We start from the raw sequence: 22,903 nt of genomic DNA on the forward strand, positions 1-22,903 counted from the left end.
AAAAAAAAAAAAAAAAAAAAAGGTACCTGACCAAGGGCTGGAGCTGTAGTGCAGTGGTAGAGTGCTGGAGGTGTAGTGGTAGAGGGCTGGAGGTGTAGTGGTAGAGGACTGGAGGTGTAGTGGTAGAGTTCTGGAGCTGTGGTGTAGTGGTAGAGTGCTGGAGCTGTGGTGTAGTGGTAGAGGGCTGGAGGTGTAGTGCAGTGGTAGAGGGCTGGAGCTGTAGTGTAGCGGTAGAGGGCTGGAGGTGTAGTGCAGTGGTAGAGGGCTGGAGCTGTAGTGTAGCGGTAGAGGGCTGGAGGTGCAGTGTAGTGGTAAAGGGCTGGAGGTGTAGTGCAGTGGTAGAGGGCTGGAGCTGTAGTGTAGCGGTAGAGGGCTGGAGGTGTAGTGTAGTGGTAGAGGGCTGGAGGTGTAGTGCAGTGGTAGAGGGCTGGAGGTGTAGTGTAGCGGTAGAGGGCTGGAGGTGTAGTGTAGTGGTAAAGGGCTGGAGGTGTAGTGCAGTGGTAAAGGGCTGGAGGTGTAGTGCAGTGGTAGAGGGCTGGAGGTGTAGTGTAGTGGTAGAGGGCTGGAGGTGCAGTGATAGAGGGCTGGAGGTGTAGTGCAGTGGTAGAGGGCTGGAGGTGTGGTGTAGTGGTAGAGGGCTGGAGGTGTAGTGTAGTGGTAGAGGGCTGGAGGTGTAGTGCAGTGGTAGAGGGCTGGAGGTATAGTGGTAGAGGGCTGGAGGTGTAGTGCAGTGGTAGAGGGCTGGAGGTGCAGTGGTAGAGTGCTGGAACTGTAGTGGTAGAGGGCTGGAGGTGCAGTGGTAGAGGGCTGGAGGTGTAGTGTAGTGGTAGAGGGCTGGAGGTGTAGTGGTAGAGGGCTGGAGGTGTAGTGGTAGAGGGCTGGAGGTGTAGTGCAGTGGTAGAGGGCTGGAGGTGCAGTGGTAGAGTGCTGGCTTGGTTTGCACAAAGGCCTGGGTTCCACCACCACTACAACATACAAAACAAAGTAAAAAAGCTCCTCTGGGAGGTGCCAAACGTAATTCAGAAAGAAGAGCCTATACTCTGATACAGAGTGGAAAACAGGTAGCTACAAGGACAGCAGGAGTGTCAGCCAGTTTTAGAGGTGAACTTAGAGGTGTACAAAGACCAGCCATAGCCTGGTGACAGCTGGCGGCTCATGCCTGTGCCCCTAGCTCCACAGGAGGCTGAGAGCTCGGCTTCAGTTTGAAGCCAGCCTGGACAAGAAAGTCCATGCGACTCTTATCTTCAATCACCCAGCAAAAAAGCTGGAAGTGGAGCTATGGCTCAAGTGGCAGCGTGCTGCCTAGAGGAAAACAGCGAAGGGACAGCCTGCAGGCCTGAGTTCAAGCCCCAGAACTGGCCAAAAAACAAAAAAAAAGAGCAAGTTCACTAATAAGTTAAGCGATTCAGTAGTTTGGGGAAGATTTCTTCTACAAAGCTATTTAGATTACTGTCATCTATACTCATGATACTACTGGGTTGTTACTTAAAATCTGACCAGTAGATTAAGCAAACTTTTCATAGATTTTTTTTCAATGATGAGATCAAATTCTATTTGATATTGAATAGTATACTTACTGGACAGGTCACAAGGAGAAAGTATGTGATAGTTAAAGTTTCTTTTAACAAGTATTCCTGAGACTCGCTGGCCTTGTTCTGGTTTTTTGTCTGCTAAAAAGCCCATGACCTAAGACAACAAAAAAACAGTACAATTGAGGAAAAAACAACGTATGAAAGACAGAAAAATCCAGGCACCCCAGAGGGAGTGCCGTTCCTGACACAGGGGGAGCGTGCTGAGCTCATGATGAAGAAAGTAGCCTGAAAGCAGGTGTTAAGCAGAGGGGGCATCAGACCGCTGCAACAGCTGCTCAGATTCTACACCCTTACGGGCATGAAGCCTACAGCTCTTAAAGGTTCCTTAGTCCAACCACCAATCCATGGACTCATGGGATAAAGACTGTAGCGTTAACGGAGCAAGGACGCACACTATGGCACGCACCTGTCCTAACAAGAACCAGTGGAGACTGCTCTACTTCATGTGCTGCAGCTGCTTCTCTGGAAAGAGGCTTTGCTCCGAGAACTGGATTTTAACATGGCAGCGACTTACCAGAGGGTGAGATAAAGCTAATGCTTTTCCTTTCAATTTCTAAAAACTTTTGAGTTCATCTATATCTGTAACATGTGGGTGCTTCACTGTGATATTTCCATGCATGCAGGGTGTACCTTGAACCAATTCACGCTCTCTACCCCCTCCCTTCCCTGCTACCCCCAATTCTTTTTTTTTTTTTTTGAGTCCGGTCCTGGGGCCTGAACTCTGGGCCTGGGCGCTGTCCCTCAGCTCTTCAGCTCAAGGCTAGCGCTCTACCACTTGAGCCACAGCGCCACTTCCGGCTTTTTTCTTTTTGCTTATGTGGTGCTGAGGAATCGAACCCAGGGCCTCTGACATGCAAGGCAAGTGCTCTACCACTGAGCCACCTTCCCAGCCCCTCTTCTTTTTTTTGGTCAGTTGTGGGGCTTGAACTCTGGGTCTGGGCACTGTCCCTGAGCACTTCAGCTCAAAGCTAGTGCTCTATCAATTGAGCCGTAGGGCCACTTCTGGTTTTCTGGTCGTTTATTGGAGATAAGAGTCTCATGGAGTTTCCTGCCCGGGCTGGCTTTGAACCGTGATCCTCAGATCTCAGCCTCCTGAGTAGCTATAGGATTACAGGTGTGAGCCACCAATTTTAAACTCCTTGTAGGACCAGGGATGAACTCTAAGGCATGCCAGGCAAGCACTCTACTGCTGAGCTACACCCTCTGTCTGCATGTGCTTTTAAGTAACTAAAATTCCTAGAGAACAACCTAGTAATCATTATTAAGCTCAGCGTCCTGCCTGGTCATGGTGGCTTCTTCTAAAGTGGAACTACACGCCCTGCCCCTGCAGCTCCACCAGCGGTGTGTGAGGGATTTCCTGCTGAGTGTATTCTTTTCCAGGCACAACACCAAGCCCTGGGAGGCTCGGTGAGCAGTGAGGACTCAGGTGCGGCCACAACCAGCTGCTTTCCCAGGCAGCCAAGCCTCACTGCCAAGGTTTTTGTTTGTTTTCCCTCGTTTCAACTGTAAGAAAGGCTACCCACCCAGCAGTGGCTTCATCTCTGTCTTGGGATGCATTTATAAACTCAACAGATGCCTGATATTTAAAATTTCAGACAAATTGTGTAAAAGTTTGCCTTAGAAATAACTTACTAAAATTTTTCACTGAAATTTCACTGAAATCTGTACAACTATTTGAAGATAAAAATAAAAAATCTGAATGAAAACCCAGAAAATAAAAAGTGTTTCCACCATTCTAAAAGCCTAGATCAGGTGTTTAACTACTTCAATTTTATTTTTCAGTTTTGAATTTTGTGTTATATTTTACCATAAAAACTGATTATTTCTTAAGACAATCTTTCTGTGTTCTATCATAGCCAGACCAAGTGCACACATTTAGAGATATGGCCTATCTTCAGACTCTTCTACGAGATGAGCACAGCTTCCCACTGGCTGCCGTGGAATAGGAATGCACATCTGCTGACCCTCAGAAGGTGGGGAGGAAATGTGGAGATGCTGATTAAAGAGTTCTAGGACTCACGTTTACTAAGAACTAATCTATCTAAAACTTTCCCACCTGGAGAAGTGATAGTATAGCAAAAGAAGCGAAAGAGGCATCAGGCTTAGGTCTTTGTAGCATCCTATGTAAACAGAAGCGAGCACTTCCTTGAGATTTGATTAAAGATCTGTTTTCTTTCTCCCCTCCTTTTGAGAGAAGGTCTTGCATATAACCCAGGTTGGCCTGGAACTCATGGATCTTCCTGCCTCAACCTTCCGAAACTCTATCTTCTTACAGAGAATACCTCCCCGCAAAGAAAACATGGCTAGGATGAGGTGATGTCACCTTTTACCTTGGCCAGCTTTTCCCCTCTGAAGTTTAAGGTCACTGCCTCTGTGTTCCGAGGGTTGTGAACCTCTATGTGAACCTCGTCGTTATCTTCATATTCTCGAATCAGTGCTGCTTTCAGTCTGGCCATTTCGTTCTGTTCCCCATGGACTAAAATCTACACAGGAAAAGAGTAGCGAGAAATACCTTTCATTCAGAAAAATAATGATCTTTAACTGCATTAAGTTTGTGAGAAAGACTCGAAGAAGTACACTACTAATTTTAAGGGCCTTCAGCCAGACTTGCACAGACCACTTCGCTCTGCTTGGGAAGAGGCTGAGGAGCATCTGTCTTGTACAAAGATCCTCAGGGCACCGGTTTTGTATAAAGAACCGTCTTCTCAGTGTCACTTCTGTTGGGTGGCTTCTGTGTCCACCATGGTGAAGGGCTTGGCCAGTTGACCTCTGCCTTCCCTGCAACTTCACATACAATGGTTCTTAGCTACTCCTGCTCTCTCAGAAAGTATACAGTTTTCCCTACATTTCTTAATGTACAGCATAAAAGGCTTCACGAAGGGAAAAAAGTAGCTGCTGATAGGTTCTTCTGTTTATTAAGGCAAAGGAAATACAAGGTTTCAGGACCAAGTGAAGTGTCAGAGGGCACTAGCTTTTCAGTTGTTTTTTTTTTCTTTTTTGGGCGGTAGTTTTTTTTTTGAGCTGAGTCTCACTGTGCAGTCCAGGCTAGCCTCCATACCTCAGTCCTCCTGCCTCAGCCTCCTTAGTGCTGGAATTACAGACATGTACAACAACATTGGCTTGTATCCATTTTTGTAACCTCTATCTTCCTAGCGTCTAGCCCACTGGCAGATGGCTCCTGTCTGGCTGGTGAACTGTGGCTGCTGAGACATTCCTGGGTGGAAGCTTGCCACTGTGTTGCCTACGGGCGAACACTGAGCCCTGGCACTGCCGTGTGCTGCTGGCTAAGGCCTCTGGCACCTCAGGCGCCTGTTACAATGATTACACGAGTTACCTCATGTGAATCGCTAGTGGAGTGCCTGGCAAATGCCAATACTCACTAAATAAATGCTGGCTATTAACTACCACTGCTCGTACGTAAGAATTACTACGTAGTTACACTTTTGCCACTGGTTATTGGAGGAAGACAGCATCAAGTTCAATTCAGGGATTTAAAGATGAACTGGAACAACAGAGAAAGCAGAGGACAGATCTACTCCCAGCTGATGACCTGAGAATGGCCACAGCCATGTACGCTAGAAACCATGGAGTCCTCTGTATTCCACACATACATGTGACATGTAAGTGATATGTCCATCAATGAACTTGACCACTAACGCCACTGCTCAGTCCGCTGAGGACCTTCACATTAGATATTACCTAGAGACTACAGACGAGCACACAAGGTGATGCTCAACTCATCAGAGAAATGAATGTCAAAGCCAAAAGTGATATAACTAAGTATGCATCAATGGACAGATAAATCAGCTAAAACATGGAACATGTACAGACGATGGAATATCACCTAGCACAGGGCACGCAGTTCTGACACACATCACCACACAGATGCACCCGGAAAGCACCAGAGTGGTATACACTGCTCCTTCCTAACTACCTAGGTCAGGCAAACTCTCAGAGACAGGAAGTGCGTTAGAGGTAACTGAGGGCTGAGAGAAGGGAACAGGGAGTGACTGGGTAATCTGTTTGGGGCAATGGAAAGTTCCGGTTGCACAATGGCCTGATGCCACTGAATTATAGACTTTAAAGTACATGCTGTATGTTATATAGATTTTCAATAAAAACATTTTATAGCAACAACTCAAAGCAACTAACAGAAAGCCATTTCCTCTAAACTACTTTTTTTCATGTCAAAAGGGAATTTTATCTATTTTCTACAGACCTCAGTCTCATAGTATTCTTCTAATTAAAAGCACACATTATTTTCAGTTTCTTCTTCTTGCTAACTCCATCAAAGTATATAACGATTACTTTTATTGCACGAAGCTTAAAGAGACAGGTTAATCATACTAATAAGGAGCTTTATGTACAAATGTGTCATATCTATTTTACTATTAAGGCTTTTACTCTTGCTTTGTCTATTTCACACATTATTAACCAGTTATCCCAGTAAGTGCTTTAGGCACATGCTCCCATTCCATTGTCCCAATGGCCTTGTGTGGCATTACCATCCCTATCTATAATGAGGTACACAAAGGCTAACTAGCTTGCTCAGGATAACACAGAAGGAAGGTAAAGGAATGAGCAGAGTTCAAACAAGCTGCTGCATCCCAAGCCTGGCTCTTAGGTTACTGGGCAGGCTGCAGCAAACAGAATGAACAGGAGCTGAAATAGGGACCTGAGGAAGGGTCACAAAAAAGTGAACGAAGTAAGAATGCAGCTTGCCTAACACAAGGGGTGGAGGTGGAGGGCTGAAGGTCAAAGCAAGTGCAGTGCAAATGCTCTGTTGACAGAGGGCTGCTGGGTCTGGGGGCTTGGGAGTATGCTTCTTCCTCCTTAATATTAACTAAACATTCACAATAGACCAAATTCATACTAACCACATGAGGCGGTTTCAAAGCACGAATAAATTCACTGGTTTGCTGGTAATCTGTATGAGCAGAGAAAGAAATGTAATCAACCGACATTTTCAGCGGCAACTTCTGTCCAGACATGGTAGTGATTTCTTCAGGCTCAGACATGATATGCTGTTAAAAACAAATATAAGAAAACAGACTGTCCAATTAGAACAGGCACATTTTCAGTTTTTTGGGTTTTTTTTGTTTTTGTCAGTTGTGGGGCTTGAACTCTGGGCCTGGGTGCTGTCCCTGAGCTCTTCAGCTCAAGGCTAGTGCTCTACCACTTGAGCCACAGTGCCACTTCTGGTTTTATGGTGGTTAATTGGAGATAACAGTCTTATAGACTTTCCTGCCTCAGAAAATCCTGAGCAGGTAGGATTACAGGTATGCACCACCAGCACCCAGCTACTTCTGGCTTTTTCTTTGTATATGGTACTGAGGAATCAAACCCAGGGCTTGATGCACGCTAGGCAAGCTCTCTACCACTGCACCACATTCCAGCCCACATTTTCAGTTTTTTCATGCAGCCCTCCACTTGTATGTTAAGCTCCGCCATAAGCTTCAGCACAAAAATCAGTCCAATATCATTGACTTACGCAGTTCCAAATACTCATTTTCATAAGAAAACTTTATTCAGGAGAATAAGAAAGTTAACTAAAACTCAGTATATTTAGAAGTGAAAACTAGAACACATACTTAGAAAGCAAACATGCAATCCCAGCTCTTTTCCTAGGCTAGCTAGAAAAGCACTTTCCAGATATCAGAATTTCTACATAATGGAAATCCACTTTAAACACACGACCAATATTCTCTCTAGTTGCAAACGGTCAAAGTAAGAAATCACCTTGTTTTTCAATATAAAATAGATGTTAATAATAAGACTATGAGAACAAGATGTTCATACACTGTCTCTTAAGTTGCCAATACTTAGATATTCATACATCTTTGTCAATAAGTTTCCTTTATTTTCTACCTCTTCTTCCCTAGAAGCTAAGAACAGACATTTTACACCAATACAATGACAGGCAGTCTACAGCTTGACTTATTTATTGGTTTTGGTTGGGGTCAGGGCTTCACATGTGCTAAGCAGGCGTTCAACCACTTGAGTCATGCCTCTAGCTCCTTTTGATTTACTCTGGGGTCTTGTATGTCCTGGCTGACCTGTGCTGTCATCCTCCAGTTTAGGCTTCCTGCGTTGTTAGGATGACAGGTGCATATCACCTCACTTAGTTATTGGTTGAGACATACTTTTTATGACATTCTGCCCAGGTTGGCCTCAAACCTGATCTGACTCCCAAGTAGCTGTGAATATATACACATGGGTCAGTCAGGCCCCTTCTACAGGGTTTTAAAAGACTATGTCACAAGATGAGCACCTTTAGTCTGAAAATGAAAATTAAAAACAAAAACAACTCTCCAAAATACAACATTTTCTGAATATACAAAGATTAGGCACACTCAACTGGTAAAGCCCATGCAAACACTCCAAAAACCCAAAACTACAAAACTGAAAAAAAAAAAAAAAAACTCTTTCAGTCCTTGGCACTTTGGGTGAGAGATACTCAGCCTTTATCAGTAAACCTCTTCATTAGGTCTCCTATCCTTTTGTTCATTTTATTACTTGTAACCAGCTGAGCACTTTTTTTTTTTTTGGTTGGTCGTGGGGCTTGAACTCTGGGCTTGGTCGCTGTCCCTGCGCTCTTTAGCTCAAGGCAAGCTCTCTACCGCTTGAGCCACAGCGTCACTTCCAGTTTTCTAGTGGTTTATTGGAGATAAGAGTCTCACAGACTTTCCTGCCCAGGCTGGCTTTGAACCTCGATCCCCAGATCCAGCCTCCTGAGTAGCTAGGATTACAGGCGTGAGCTACCGGCGCCTGGCTAGCTGAGCACTTCTTAAACTTCAGTGTATGTCCTGATCTCCTAGATGTAGTTATGTCATTCAATGTCTGCAGGGTTCATCTTTAGCTACCCATTTCCAATCTCTTATTAAAATCAGAACTTGTCTTTTAAAGGAACTCCTTGAGTGGAAAGTTCATGAGGCTGCTGCAGGTTCTGCAAGCACCCTGAGACGCAGACTGACCTTGGCAAGCGTGCCTTCTACACAGTACCCTGCAATAATGACGCCGTTCCTCTTATCGGTGCACCAGCTCTCAAACAACTCACGGGACAAGCCACTCTGCATCATGCCTGGAGAGGCCATGACTACACTGGGGCCGATGTCATCAAAGTGGTCCATGCTCTGAGAAAACAAAGAATGGTACAGCAGGTTAACCATCGGCCACCAGGTTTTACAAAGCATCTTTCACTTTTAAAGAACAACAAAATGTGATACAGAAGGTTCACCACACTATGGAGAGGGCCTGGGGCAAATCTAGTTAACATTTTAAGTCTAATTGCCAAGTTTTAAAATCAAAACTTGAGTACTTTAAAGGACTACTTCAGGGACTGGGAAGGTGGCTCAGTGGTAGAGCGCTTGCCCCCGCATGCCTGAGGACCTGGGTTCGATTCCTCAGCACCACAAAAGCAAAAAAAAAAAAAGCTGGAAGCGGCGCTGTGGCTCAAGTGGTAGAGCGCTAGCCTTGAACTGAAGAGCTGAGGGACAGCACCCAGGCCCAGAGTTCAGGCCCCACTACTGGACCCAAGGAAAAAAAAAAAAGGACTACTTCAATGGAAATAGTCTATGAGGCTATATATGACCACTTGTAGGCCAGCAACCGTAGAGGTACGTGATACAGAGCAGTCAATTCACTTAGCACTAAACTCTCCACATGTAGCTGAAGGCCCAAGGACTATTCTCAGGGCCTGGAATGCCACTTACAACTTACATTATTTTAGATATTCATTACATCAGATTTTACCAAATGCTCTTGAAAAGTAAACCTGTGGGAAATTAAATCTGGAATTTGTAGTACTAATCAAAGATGATGAACTTTGGATGGAAGTTGAGATTCTGACTAGACAGCATACCATCTTTTTCTTGTCAAGACTTTATTCTTATGGCCAGAGAGAACCAAGTTAACAGCAGCTGTAAACACTGGGAGTATGTAAAGACTCAGAGTAAGTGGCCACTCTGCTTAAGTAAAAAAAGAATGCTGTTTATCCCAGCATTCCGGAGGTTGAGGCAGAAGGAGGAAGAGCGTGTGCCAGCTTGGGCTGTATAGCCAGACCCTGTCTTAAACAAATACAATGCCAGGGGCTGCCCTGTTGATGTCATGGAGGAATACCATGGCTGACCAAATAAGAGGCTGGCCTCCAGGGGAGGACTCAGCCAGTCCACCATTGTCAGGACCAACCTTAGCCTCCCTTTGCCCCACGTATACTCACCTTCAGGTTGCTGATATGTTTGAAAACAAAGGGATTATTGATGTTGATCTGCTTTCGGATCTTGTCATTCATGGCATTCACATACGTCTGGTACACAGCCATGCACTTCTTAGCCAATGAGGACGCGTAATAGATGGGGATGTCGTGCAGCTCAGGGTGGTTCTGCCAGTACTCATCTACAGCCATTGTGAGAGAAATAGCCTGGCTCAGTTACATGCTAGATATAATTCAAACAATAAATGATACCCACAAATAACTTAAAAATTCACATGGAACCAAGAAGTATCACAAAATTATATTTTAAAAAGCTAAGAAAAATAATTTTGATCTATACAAATTTAGACTTAAAGTCTAAACTTATTTCAAAATACTGGTGCAGGTTTTGTAGGCATGGCTCAGATTGGAAATAAGCATCATACTGAGTTTCAGTCCTGGTCTCAGCCCTTGCCCCACCGCCCCCCCCAGCAGAAAAGAGCACAAAATCTAAAAAACAAACTTAATTAAGATGTTGTGATCATAGACCAAAGATGGAGAAGTTTTAAGAAATGATTCAGTTAAAGCTTACTGAATAACGGACCAACAGACCACTGACTATACCTCAAAGAGACAATCTTGTGTACTTAAGGTCAGGCAAGTTTCCTGTCACGTGGGTTATACATGCATTTCCTATTCTGTCCTGACTTATTTTGTTCATTTTTTTTTGGGGGGGGGTCCGGTTGTAGAGCCTGAACTCTGGGCCTGGGCGCTGTCCCTCAGCTCTTCAGCTCAAGGCTAGCTCTCTACTACTTGAGCCACAGCGCTATTTCCGGCTTTTTTTCTTTTTGCTTATGTGGTGCTGGGGAATTGAACCCAGGGTCTCATGCATGCAAGGCAACCACTCTACCACTGAGCCACCTTCCCAGCCCCTGTTTTTTTTTATTTTTTTTTTGTTGGTCATGGGGCCTGATCTCTGGGCCTGGGCGCTGTCCCTCAGCTCTTCAGCTCAAGGCTAGCTCTCTACCACTTGAGCCATAGCGCCACTTTCGGCTTTTTCTGTTTATGTGCTCAGGAATCGAACCCAGGGCCTCATGCAAGCAAGGCAAGCACTCTCCCACAAAGCCACCTTCCTAGCCCGTTAATGTTGTTTTTTTTTTTTTTTAGAAATAACTAAACAAATTTAATAGTGTCAAAGTTTCAAGGACACTCTAATAGAACTTCTCATACATTATATCCCATGAGCATATCTTTTTTTGTTTTTTGTCAGTCATTGGGCTTGAACTCTGGGCCTGGGTGCTGTCCCTCAGCTCTTCAGCTCAAGGCTAGCGCTGTACCACTTGAGCCACAGCGTCACTTCCAGTTCTGAGTGGTTTATTGGAGATAAGGTCTCACAGACTTTCCTGCCTGGGCTGGCTTTGAACCATGATTCTCAGATCTCAGCCTCCTGAGTAGCTAGGATGACAGGCCTGAGCCACCGGCACCCAGCTTGTTTTTGTATTTTTATGAACAAATATTGAAAAATAATTAAGTAACTTGACCAAGGGCATGTTCCCTTCCCACCACACTGCACTGCAGGGAGCAGGTAGGAAAAGGGGCAACAATCACATTCTGTGGTCCTGGCTCATGAAAAGAACTATAATTCATGCTTTCATGGTGAGGTTGCCAGATAAAAACACCAAACCTCCACTTCAACTTCAGATAAACAACAGAAGATTCTTAGCTTTTCACATACTGAAGTCTTCCTATTCATCTGAAATTAAAATATGACTAGTGATATAATGGTTTTGTTTTGGTGCCAGTACTGGAGCTTGAACATGGGTCCTTGTGCTCTTGCCTTGTTTTTTGTTGTTGTTGTTTTGTGGGTAGTGGGTCTTCAACTCGGCCTGGATAGTTTCTGAGCTCTTCAGCTCAAGGCAAGTACTCTACCATTTGAGCCACAGCGCCACTTCCCGTTTTCTGGTGGTTAACTGGAGAGAAGAGTCTCATGGACATTCCTGCCCAGGCTGGCTTTGAACGGTGATCCTTAGACCTCAGCCTCCTGAGTAGCTAGGATTACAGGTGTGAGCCACTGGCACCCAGCATCACTTTGTTTTTTTGCTCAAAGCTGGCATCATGAGCCACAGTTCCACTTCTAGCTTTTTGCTGGTTAAAGATGTCTCACAGATTTTTCTGGCCCAGGCTGTCTTCAAACTGTGATCCGCAAACCTCAGCCTCCTGAGTAGCTAGTTTACAGGTGTGAGGCACCAGTGCCTTATTACTACATTTTTACTGGTCACATCTTGCAGCAACTGGCACCAGCATGATGGTGACAATGTGGCATCCTCTTCCTCACTTCCCTTGCTGTTAGTGGCTGCAAACACTTCATGCCAAGTCTTTAAGGCCACTTTGACTTGTACTCAGGAAAGAGGCCCAATTACGAGGAACAGATGGGACTGTGCTGATTTAGAACATGCTAGGGAATACCCTACAATGCAGTGATTACTCAAGTATTTCTTTACAAACTAAGATGGTGCTGGAAATGTGACTAAGTGGTAGAGTGCTTGCCTAGCATGCATGGAGCCCTGGGTTCCATTCCTCAGTACATCAATGGAAAAAGCCGGAAGTGGTGCTGTGGCTCAAGTTGTAGAGAGCTAGCCTTGACCAAAGAAAAAAAAAGCTCAGGGACAGCGCCCAGGACCTGAGTTCAAGCCTTAGGACTGGCAAACAACAACAACAACACACACACATACACACCAGCTTACACTAAGCAAAAGGAAAGAAATGTACATATCACTCAACTTGGAAGAATAGCTATACTGTCAAAGTTTATTGAATTCACAAACTTTATAGACTATGATAATGACAACTTGCCTTGTGAAGATTAAAATGTGTTTGTGACTTTAAGCATCACTATCCCACAATACTGTGAAATTTATGTAATCATTCAATCTCAATTAACAAAAGTATTAAAAAAAAAAGATGATGACTAACCTTACTGGAAAGTCATTCTATACACTTCATTAATTCCTCAGAAGTGGGACTGCTGGTCAGGAGTATGCACATTTTGAGACTTCGAATGCTGCCGGCAAACAGAAAAGGCTCACCAGCTGGTAGTCCCAGAGCAGAGTATGAAGTGCTGCTCTCCTGCGCTCTTACTAGCACCAAAGAAACCAAAACCAAAACCCTTTATTTTTTTTTTAGTGCCAGTCCTAGGGCTTGAATTCAGGGTGCTGTCCCCAAGCTCTTTCTGCTCAAGGCTAACACTATACCACTTGAGCCATAGCTCCACTTCTAGCTTTTATGGTTAACTAGAGATAAGAGTCTCATGGACTTGTCCTGCAGGGGCTGGCTTCAAACCTCAATCCTCAATCTCAGCCTCCTAAATAGCTAGGATTACAAGCATGAGCCACTGGCACTCGGCCAAATCCCCATTTTTAAAAGAAGAAACTGAAGCCAAGAGTGGTGGAGTGACACAGCAAGGCCACGTTAATGTCTTAGTAAAAGGATGTATGGTCTTAGGAGCCTCCCAAATACCTAGAATCAAGAGCAGCTCCTGAGCCCTTCCCAGTGCAAAGACAGGAATGAGGCCTCGGCCCCCTCTATTCACAATGTCGTGGACAGTGTTGCAGAACCGTGCTTCTCGCTCTTCGCGCTTCTCATGGATATGGGTCCCGTACGTAGATTCCTACAACAGATTAGACATGTGAGACCAAGGCCAAACAGCCCCCAAGATCTTAAGAGTTACATGCTCATGAAATGCTGAGGTAAAGAGATTCTTTTCTCTACTAACTTGTCTTTCACCTGAACATGTTAATTGTAACAATGTTATTTAGTACATATATAAACTGGAAAGAAAAGCAAATAAAAAAAATTCTAAGTAATTTAACATTTTAGAAAGTGGAATCAAGCTGGACACGGATAGCACATGCCTGCAATTCTACTTACTCAGGAGACTGAAATCTGAGGATTGAGGTTCAAAGCTAGTCTAGGCAGAGAAATCTGTGTGAATCTTCTCTCCAATTAACCAGTAAAAAGATGGAAGTAGAAATGTAGCTCAAGTGATAGAGCACCAAGGCCTTGAGTTCAAGCCTCAGGACTTGCACTTGTGCGCGCGCGCGCGCACACACACACGCACACACACACACACACAAGAAAAATTCTGCCTATGTTACACTAGTTGTAGTATATACAGTAATACTTACAATGATAAGTATATCGGGTTTAATATTAGGAATTTCAGCGGCCATTAGGTGTCTATCTTCTTGTCTTGAGAAATCTCCTGTGTATAAAAGCTGTGAAGGAAAAAGAAAAAACCCTGGAAATTAAGTTTTAGGGAAGGCCTCATATTGCTAGTGAAGATTTTAATCTTGTAAAATCTAGTAATAAAATTAAGTTACAAACACCCTGCACCTGCACACAGATCCCATGTTATGTGTAGTCACTAGGTGTGAGGTGGTTTCAGCAAACACCCATCCTGCATTCCGGTTGAAATGGGAAGAAAGCAGCCTGGACTCACCCCAGAGTAAGTACTGACAAAGTATGTCTCAGTAAAGGGGAAGAGAAAAAGGGCATGCTGATAGAATGCAATCTCTGGAGGGTTGGAGCACTGTTCAGTGTGGATGGCAGGTGCCCAGAGAGGCAAATCCAATTTCAGAGGAGAATCATCAGGTAAGCACTCAGGCTACTTACATTTTCTGTGCTGCTGCAGCAAAGTGCAAAAATAGCTGATGACACACTGTACCAACTCAGTGTGCACAAGTTTCAAACATGAGCAGCTAAAAAGATTCATTGAAAAATGAAACACTGGTTCCTACCCCAGGGTACAGAGGAAAATCATCTGGAAAGGAAAGAGCCAAGGCTAAACCTCCAGGTTAGGTATTTCTTAGAGGTATTCAACAGGAATTTCTTGAAGCTTCCTAAGTGACTCCGATTTTCCGATTTACAGCCAGAGTGCAAATGCAGGCTAGTGGCTGGCCTACCACAGGCCTGCTTCCTCTTGGGCGGGAAAGTTACCTTCACACCCGCGATCTCAATCATGAACATGGCGGCTCCCAGGACGTGGCCTGCATGGTAACACCAAAACTTGATTCCTGCAACTTCCTTAACTTCGTGGAAGTTGATGGTTTCAATTTTGTCCATACTTTCTTCCAAATCTGTCTCAGTGTACAGCATGTCATCTGCTGATATGTTACTAAATTGAAAGAGTTAACAAAAGGAATCAAGGGCAAGATGTTTCACATCAGACTAAAGACTGCTGGGCACATAAGCACTTTTTAGGTGTGAACTAGCAATTCTAGGTATAATTTCCTATTTGTCTGTATTTGCATAGTAATATTTTAGCTACTACTGAATTAAACAATCAACTTTAGATTTTTGTTGTTGTCTTTTGAGACTAGGTCTTACTATATAGTCAACCTCACTTCAAATTATGGTCCTCCTACCTCAGTCTCCCCAGGCATATACCATCATATGCAGCTTAAGACAATGCCTGAAGGTTAATCCCGTGAACTGCAGGAATCATACTCATGCTCTAAACTTTCTGACAGGAAAGGTTAAGGCCTTCTCCACAAAACTCTTTTTTTGTGTGTGTTATTTGCTTTAGAAGAAAAATTTCCTCATGTAACATTTTTAGCAATTTTTGGTTATCATCTAATCCAAAATAAAATTTTAGTAGATAGGATTGCTCAATATATTTGACCTTAAATAGTAATACAATTCTGAAATGCTGTTTACAGTGCCTTTCTAGCCTCCGTGTTTGTGCTGTAGGACTATGCCTATTTACCAAAGCTTTAAAAGGGTGTGAAACCAAAAGGAAATAAAGGCAGGAAGGTCTGACACACAGTGGCTTGTTCCTGCATGACTAAATCTGGAGAATAACTGAGACTACAGTATTTCAAAACACAAAATGGTCTCTATTTTGAGCTATGTACTGTGGAGAGCTGGGATGATCTAAGAAAGTCATTTACCTAACTTTGACGTAGTCTGATAGAAGCCATCTATAAATAGCTTTCGTGGCATGTGTCATAAATGTTCTTCCTTTGAAACTTGTCTTCTGTAGAAACCAGGGCAATGCTCCACAGTGATCTAAGTGGAAACTTAAAAACAGACAAGATTGAACAAATTCACACATTATCCACCAAGCTCCAAGTGTAATTAAATTGTTGCTCCTGGAGCCTACATTACATAATAATACTTTGAGTAAACCAAGTAGGGTTGTGTAGGTGTGTGCAGAGAGAGGAATAAGGCATAGAGTTCTGATATAGGAAATTATTTTAAAAGCACTTAAAAAAACCGAGCAAGTCTTTTCAGTAAATTAATAGACAAGACTAGAGCTGGAGCTTCATTGGCAGCCAGAAATGGTAATGATTTAGTGGAATGTCACTATGCATATATGAAGTTCAAGAAGAAAGGGACAAGCAGTGAGTCTAGGGAGATGTCTGGATGTCTCTTGTCTCATCTGACAGGGATTCAAGATCTTCACTGTCTCCTTCCCTGTGACATAGTAGATTACACACAGAGAGAGGCTGGTGAGCTGTTCCTAGTACCCCTCTAGCCTAGGATGATAAAATGTAGTGCTGGAGAAACAGATATTTGCAATGTTTCCCAGTAGAAAATATTTGGTTTTCTAAAAAAAAAAAAACAAAAAAAATCTCAGAATCTGGTAAATAACAATATTGAAATAATACTGCTAGCTAGGCAGCGATGGCTCAAGCCTGTAATCCTAGATGGTTGGAAGGCTGAGATCTGAGGATTATGGTTGAAAGCCAGCTTAGGCAGGAAAGTCCATGAGACTCTCATCTCCAATTAACCATCAAAAAAAAACCCTGGAATTAGAGCTATGGCTCAAGTGGTAGAGCACTAGCCTTGAACACAAAAACTCAGGGGCAGTGCATAGACCCTGAATTCAAGCTCCAGGACCAGCACAAACACATATACACATCCAAACCCAATCCTAAAAACAATACTGCTCTTGAAGGAAAAGACTTACTGACTAATTAACAGGAGATCAATCTCAGCTGGGTCAATCAAGTCAATATAAGGGAGAGCATCCATTCCTTCTAGGCCAGGGTGGATCCCACAGTCCAGCTAGAAGAGAAAGAAGAAAGTTAGTCTCCTACATCTTATTTTATTCAAATTCATCCAGTAAACAGCCAATTAAACTGGTCCACCCTCTACATAATCAACATGGACTCTATATGACCACTTGTAATGCAATTCTTATTAAATATGGTAAAGGTGCCATTATCAACTCTTAACTCCCCAAATTTAGAATGCAGTTCACAATTAAATCTCATCAGATGTAAAATACAAGACATCTTTCCAGCTGCTTTTGGTGAGACCACTATATAAAATGAACTTTTTCAAGAACTCCAGTATTTGTTGATGGTAGGCTTCTTAAAAGTTTGTCAATTTGCTATTCCCAGATCTGGCTATGAGAAGCTCATAGGAACAGAAAGCGTACCTGGTCAGGCATACAAGCCACTGCACTACTTTTTGTGTGTGCGTGTATGTGTGCGTGTGTGTGTGTGTGTATACAGGTGTACCAGGATTGGGGCTCGAATTCTGGGTGGTCTAGGTACTGTCTCTGAGCAATTTTACTCAAGGCTGGCACCCTACCACTTGAACCACAGTTCCACTTCTGGTTTTTTTGCTGGGGATATGAGTCTCACTGACTTTCATGCCTGCTGACTTCAAATCTGAGCTCAGCCTCCTGAGAAGCTAGGATTACAGGCTTGAGTACCGCTATTGAGAACCTTAGAAACCATCTCTTATAACCCCTCTACTTTTCTCAGGCTCAGAGAGGAAGAATGCCAAAGGTGACTTAGGTAACCTAGCACTCAATCACTCCTGCTACATTGGGGTATTCAGAGCTATAAAGCTCTGAGCAGAGCAATGAAGTTGGCTAGATACTCCCAAGAACAGAAGAAAGACTTCAAAGAAACAAGTTCTGGAGATCTAGTTGACATTTTTTGAAATTCTTTTTTGGTTATTGGGCTTGAACTCAGGACCTGGGTGCTTTTACTCAAGGCTATCTCTCTACTACTTGGAGCCATAGCTCCACTTCCTAGCTGGTATTTTTACAATCTCAGGATAAATCTCCTTAGATTATTTAGTGCTTTGTCAAATTATGAAGTACAAGCATGTATTTGATTTCTCAGCATAATACACGACATATTATATCACTAAGCAGAAAACTAATTTGCTAGGAAAAGACCTAACATCTAGTATAGAAAGAGCCATTCTGTTAACCTATAAAATGAGTAATCACTGAGGGAATAGTTCAGTGGTAGAGCATATTCTTAGCATGCAAAAAGCCCTAGGTTCAATCCCTAGCACCAAATAATAATAGCAATGATAATAATGATAATTACCATTATTTTTCTTCCTTTGAACTCCAGAATAATACATGATCTTCCTACTTCTTGGCCAGCTCCACTGTAAAAATTCAAAGGTAAAATAAAATTTAAAAAACAAACCAGAGCTTTAAACCAGTTGTGAAAATACACGCCTACAATCCCAACATTTGGGAACCAACACCACACTAATCCTGCCCCCCAAAAAAACCAATACACACTCACATACACATACACACACACACACACGCACGCACAAACCCCCCCAAAACACCGAGCCCAATAAATTCAATGGTTCTTCCAAATTAAACTGCATCCCATTGCCTAACAGTGACCTGACATGAAGAACTCAGCTTAGCAGAGCACTGGTGGCTCACGCCTGTAATCCTAGCTACTCAGGAGGCTGAGCTCTGAGGATGGTCCTTCAAAGCCAGCCCAGACAGGAAAGTCCATGAGACTCTTATCTCTAATTAACAACCAGAAAACTGGAAGTGGTACTGTGGCTCAAGAGGTAGAGTACTCACCTTGAGAGACAGAGCCTAGGCCCAGAGTTCAAGCCCCATGACCAACAAAACAAACAAAACCCTGTTTATAAGCAGACAGTAAATGGATCTCAAACTAGGACCCTACTCAGAGTTGACCACTGATGCAGAAAAATCAAACCAGATGGGAGCTATCACGAATTCCAGGTCTTTTATTTCATCTGCCCTAGATATTGCCAGTTAAGTGACCCCAGTTCAGTTTTCCAGTTATATTATTCCCTTTGCTAAATTTTCCAGTCTTGTCTTCTCCTTTACTTGAGACACCGGCTTATCATCTACATCAAGGAAACAGAATTGAACTTCACTTTTCAAAACGTCCAGGGCTTTCCTCTTCCCAGTTCTCCTGGAACAGGCTACTCTGTAAGGTGAGCCTGCGCGTGACTCTATGCTCTCCAAGTCCCTTCTTCAGAAACTGAACAATGCTGTCCCTGGCATCCCCTCACCCTCTACTCTACTCTATGTGGAAGTCTTTCTTAAATTCCCAAACGCAAACCCTCAGTTCTCATTTCCTTTGGTTCCCACTTTGCTTTCCCCAGCCAGCACCCTAGGAGCTAGTCACTCTCCCTCCTGTTTTTCCTCACCTTCTACCCCTGTAGTTCAGTACAGACTGACTTCCACCGTCCACTCTGAAATACCATTACCAAGCGCAAACAGCACACTTGGTCTCTATCAAACTCGTTCTCCAGGCAGCTTCTCAGACCACGTGGTTCTTTAAGCACTCCTTCGGTGGCTTTTCTGATGCCACGCTCTGGTCCTATCCTTTCAGCTTTCCTTCTCTATTTACTTCACACTTAGCTGTCTCCCTGGTTTCCTCCTCACCCTCTGCTCAACTGCATCATTTCAGACACACCAATGACTTCCAATGTGTACATGTTCCCTTGAACACATGTTCTAGTGCTCTAATTTATTGTGTTAAGTTTCTTTACTGGGATCTCACCAAGATACCTCATATTTAATACACCAAACTAGTTTTCAACATAAGCCTTCTGCCCTGCTTTCTTCCCAGAATGTTATACTCTGCAAGTCACATACATGACTGACTCCCTTTAACCAGGTGGATCTCCATCCAATGTTACCTTCCCAGAGGCATTCCCTTACGACCTTCTCTAAGCCGTTTTTTATAGCTAGCCACAATCCAGCGTGAATTTAGCGGCACACAACTACATGAAATTATTCGGTTTATAGTTTGCTTCTCACTAAAATGAAATTTTCATTAAAAGGACTTGTCCACTGCTACTATGGTGCCTGACATGTAGTTAACCTTAATAAATGCTTATCAAATGGATAAAAGCCCTCAAATTACAAGCCTTGGCAATACTATGTTTAGTGAAAGAAGCCAGATATCAAAGGCTTCTATTTATATGAAATGCTTCAGAAAAGCAAATCTATTGAGAAGGGAAGTAGATTAGTGTAACACAGGGCTTGGGAGAAGACTGTGAATACCATTTTTTTTTTGGGGGGGGGTGGTCCGGTCATGGGCCTGAACTCTGGGCCTGGGTGCTGTCCCTCAGCTCTTTAGCTCAAGGCTAGTTAGTGCTCTATCACTTGAGCCACAGCGCCACTTAAGGCTTTTTTTTTTTTTTCTGCTTATGTGGTGCTGAGGAATGGAATCCAGGGCCTCATGCATGCAAGGCAAGCGCTCTACCACTGAGCCACCTTCCCAGCCCCTGTGACTACTATTAAATACAGGTTTCTCACTGAAATGATAATGTTCTAGAACTACACTGGTGAGGGTTATAAAATTCTGTCACCATACCAACCCTCCCCCCCGAAATGCAGTTTCTATGAGTGACTTGTATGTGATATCTTATACAACAAAGTTGTACAAACCAAACCAAGTATCTTCCAAATCTGCCCCACCTCCTACACTCTTTACTAGTGACCAACCTAGGACTCTGAATTGTCCCAATCTAAATGTTCCTCTCTACACACGTGCTCCACAGACCCCCATCAGATAACTAATAGCTATCATCAATAAAATACTGGTGATTTCACATTTCCTCAAGCCTAGTTCTTTCCAACTATTGTCCTTCATTTCACTGATTACAGGATTTCATCACTTATACTTGGACCATCCAATTACATGCTATGAGAATACCTTTTATTCATCTGCTAAACAATGACCTTCTTAAATATAATTCCCACTGCAACCCACTTGCTCTAACTCCCTTGTTGGCTTCCTGTAGCTGACATAATGAAAGCCCAAACTCTATAGAACATATAAATTGGATCCAGATAGCCTATCGTATCTTCTTTGCTGTGTTAGCCACAACTTTGAGTTAACTGGCCACAAGCTGACTACTCTCATTTTTGCACATCACTTTTTCTGCTTGGAACCCTCTGGCCCTTACACTGTAATTCCTATTCAAGTTTGCACAGGATGCATGAGATCTTCTTCTCTACCTGCTAGAAAGTCCTTTCTGTACTCTTCAGGCAAGCAAGCAGTACAGTGCCTACCTGCGCTCTGGTTAAGAGTTGTCATTTACCAAGCGCATGCCTGACTCAAAAAAGGCTGTCAATGAATTCTGTCCTGTGCCTGCTGCGGTGCTTTAACACTAGCTCAGTGTTTTCAGAATGTAGACAGAGGGCAGGTGTGAATTTAGCACAGGGAAACCTGGGCTCTGTTCCCAGTAGGTGCTCAATGAACATGTATTGAATGAGTATACCTTTCTATATGTAAAAGAAAACACACATCCATGCGGTGCTCATCTCTAATACTAAACAATATGGGGTTGGGAAGCTGGCTTAGTGGTAGCGTGCTTGCCTTGCATGCATGAGGCTCTGGGTTTGATTCCTCAGTACCACATAAACAGAAAAAGCTGGAAGTGGTGCTGTGGCTCAAGTAGTAGAGTGCTAGCCTTGAGCAAAAGAAGCTCAGGGACAGTGCCCAGCCCCTGAGCTCAAGCCCCAGGACTGGCAAAAAAAAGAGGTTACATTCTCTAATACTGAACAATAAATAGACTTGTTCATCCACTGGGGTAAATTATCCACCTATATTTCTCTTTCTACTACAAAATAATGTAGAAGCTGGGTGTTCATCTGAGGATTACAGTTCAAAGCCAGCCCATTCCTGCTTTTGTATTGACCCTGCAGCAGAAAGCTGGAAGTGGAACTGTGGCTCAAGTGGTAGAGCACCAGACTTGAGTGAAAAAGATAAGGGACAGGTGCCCAGCCCCTGAGTTCAAGCTCCTGTTCAGGGACAACACAAACCAAAACACACTGCAGGACGCAGCCGGCCATCTCCTGTAAACTGACAGTGTCTTCTGGCAATCCAGGGCTGAGTTTCTGTCCTTAATGCCTCTGCTCTTTCTCCTGTCTAACTTCCCACCAGTCTGCCACCATCTGAGCCTGAGAGCAGAACCCAGGGCAAGTCCCTGATCACTGCCTGGCGCCCACATCTCGGTACACGTCTGGTCCTGGAGAAGGTAGGAAACAGGTCTCGCTCTTTCCACGGTCGCGGCTTCAGCCGACCCCGCGGGTCCGTGCGAGTCAACAGCCCCGTCTACCTGCGCATGCCCAGTGGCCTGGAGTAACTTTTCACCCCGAGTCCAACATCGCCTCCCCCAGTGCCAGCGGCGGGCCCGGGCCGGCCGCGCTCTCCGGGGCCCGCCCGCCCGCTCGCACGCCTCCGGCCTCGCTCCTTTCCCACGGCCGGCCGGGCGCTCCCTTACAGGGGTCGGATCAGCAGCTGGTCGCTCTCTTCTGCGGGAATCGCAGACATCCTGGAGGTCTCCGGAGGCCGCGTGAGCGGCACGGCCGGGGTCCGCGGAGACGGAAGCGCGGCCAACACCAACTACAGGAGAAATCCCCAGCCACCAAAACACAACTTCCGGCACTCGGCGCCCGCGACACCACGCTCCTCCCTAGGACTTCCGGCTGGGAATCCAGCGAGGACCGTTCCACCTCCAGTCAGCGCGCGGAGCGCCGTGAGGACTGCGCCTGCGCACAGCCCCGGGGCGTGGCCTGGCGGACGTGGGGGCGGGGCCTGGCGGACGTGGGGGCGGGGCCTGGCGGACGTGGTGGGGCGGGCTGGAAAAGTTGGCGCTGGAGTCAGAATTGGAGTAGCTGTCGGGGCGGCGGGGGCGCTCCGACTCCGGGCTAGAGGCAGCCCTCGCCCCTCCCCGGCGGACGGGCACGCTGCTTCCAGGTGAGAGCTGCGGGACTCGCCGCAGCTGGGCCCAGCTCGCGGCTGGGCGGGAACGCGGCACCAGGGCGGTGCCGGCCGTCTGGACGGATGGGTGG

General features: G+C 44.7%; 2 protein-coding genes across 5 annotated transcripts in view; one reads left to right on the forward strand and one right to left on the reverse strand.

Annotated features, from left to right (window-relative positions):
• Cpsf3 (cleavage and polyadenylation specific factor 3, 73kDa) overlaps nt 1-22,465 on the reverse strand; it is a 32,932-nt gene extending 10,467 nt beyond the window's left edge. The window contains exons 1-12 of the mRNA XM_013013733.1: nt 22,333-22,465; nt 18,138-18,201; nt 16,754-16,851; nt 15,732-15,860; nt 14,779-14,956; nt 13,968-14,057; nt 13,300-13,450; nt 9,811-9,986; nt 8,567-8,725; nt 6,470-6,616; nt 3,923-4,075; nt 1,578-1,686 (exon numbers count right to left, since the gene is read on the reverse strand). Of these exons, the coding sequence (XP_012869187.1) occupies nt 1,578-1,686; nt 3,923-4,075; nt 6,470-6,616; nt 8,567-8,725; nt 9,811-9,986; nt 13,300-13,450; nt 13,968-14,057; nt 14,779-14,956; nt 15,732-15,860; nt 16,754-16,851; nt 18,138-18,201; nt 22,333-22,382 (1,504 nt within the window). The 5' untranslated portion in view covers nt 22,383-22,465. The remainder of the gene's footprint in view (nt 1-1,577; nt 1,687-3,922; nt 4,076-6,469; nt 6,617-8,566; nt 8,726-9,810; nt 9,987-13,299; nt 13,451-13,967; nt 14,058-14,778; nt 14,957-15,731; nt 15,861-16,753; nt 16,852-18,137; nt 18,202-22,332) is intronic.
• Nucleotides 22,466-22,649: 184 nt separating this feature from the next.
• Nucleotides 22,650-22,903, forward strand: part of Itgb1bp1 (integrin beta 1 binding protein 1) — a 10,157-nt gene continuing 9,903 nt past the window's right edge. For all 4 annotated transcript variants that reach the window (XM_013013694.1, XM_013013697.1, XM_013013698.1 and 1 more), the window contains exon 1: nt 22,650-22,808. The gene's annotated coding sequence lies outside the window, so the exon portion shown is untranslated. The remainder of the gene's footprint in view (nt 22,809-22,903) is intronic.

Source organism: Dipodomys ordii, unplaced genomic scaffold, assembly GCF_000151885.1.
Source record: "Dipodomys ordii isolate 6190 unplaced genomic scaffold, Dord_2.0 Scaffold20, whole genome shotgun sequence".
NCBI lineage: Eukaryota > Metazoa > Chordata > Mammalia > Rodentia > Heteromyidae > Dipodomys > Dipodomys ordii.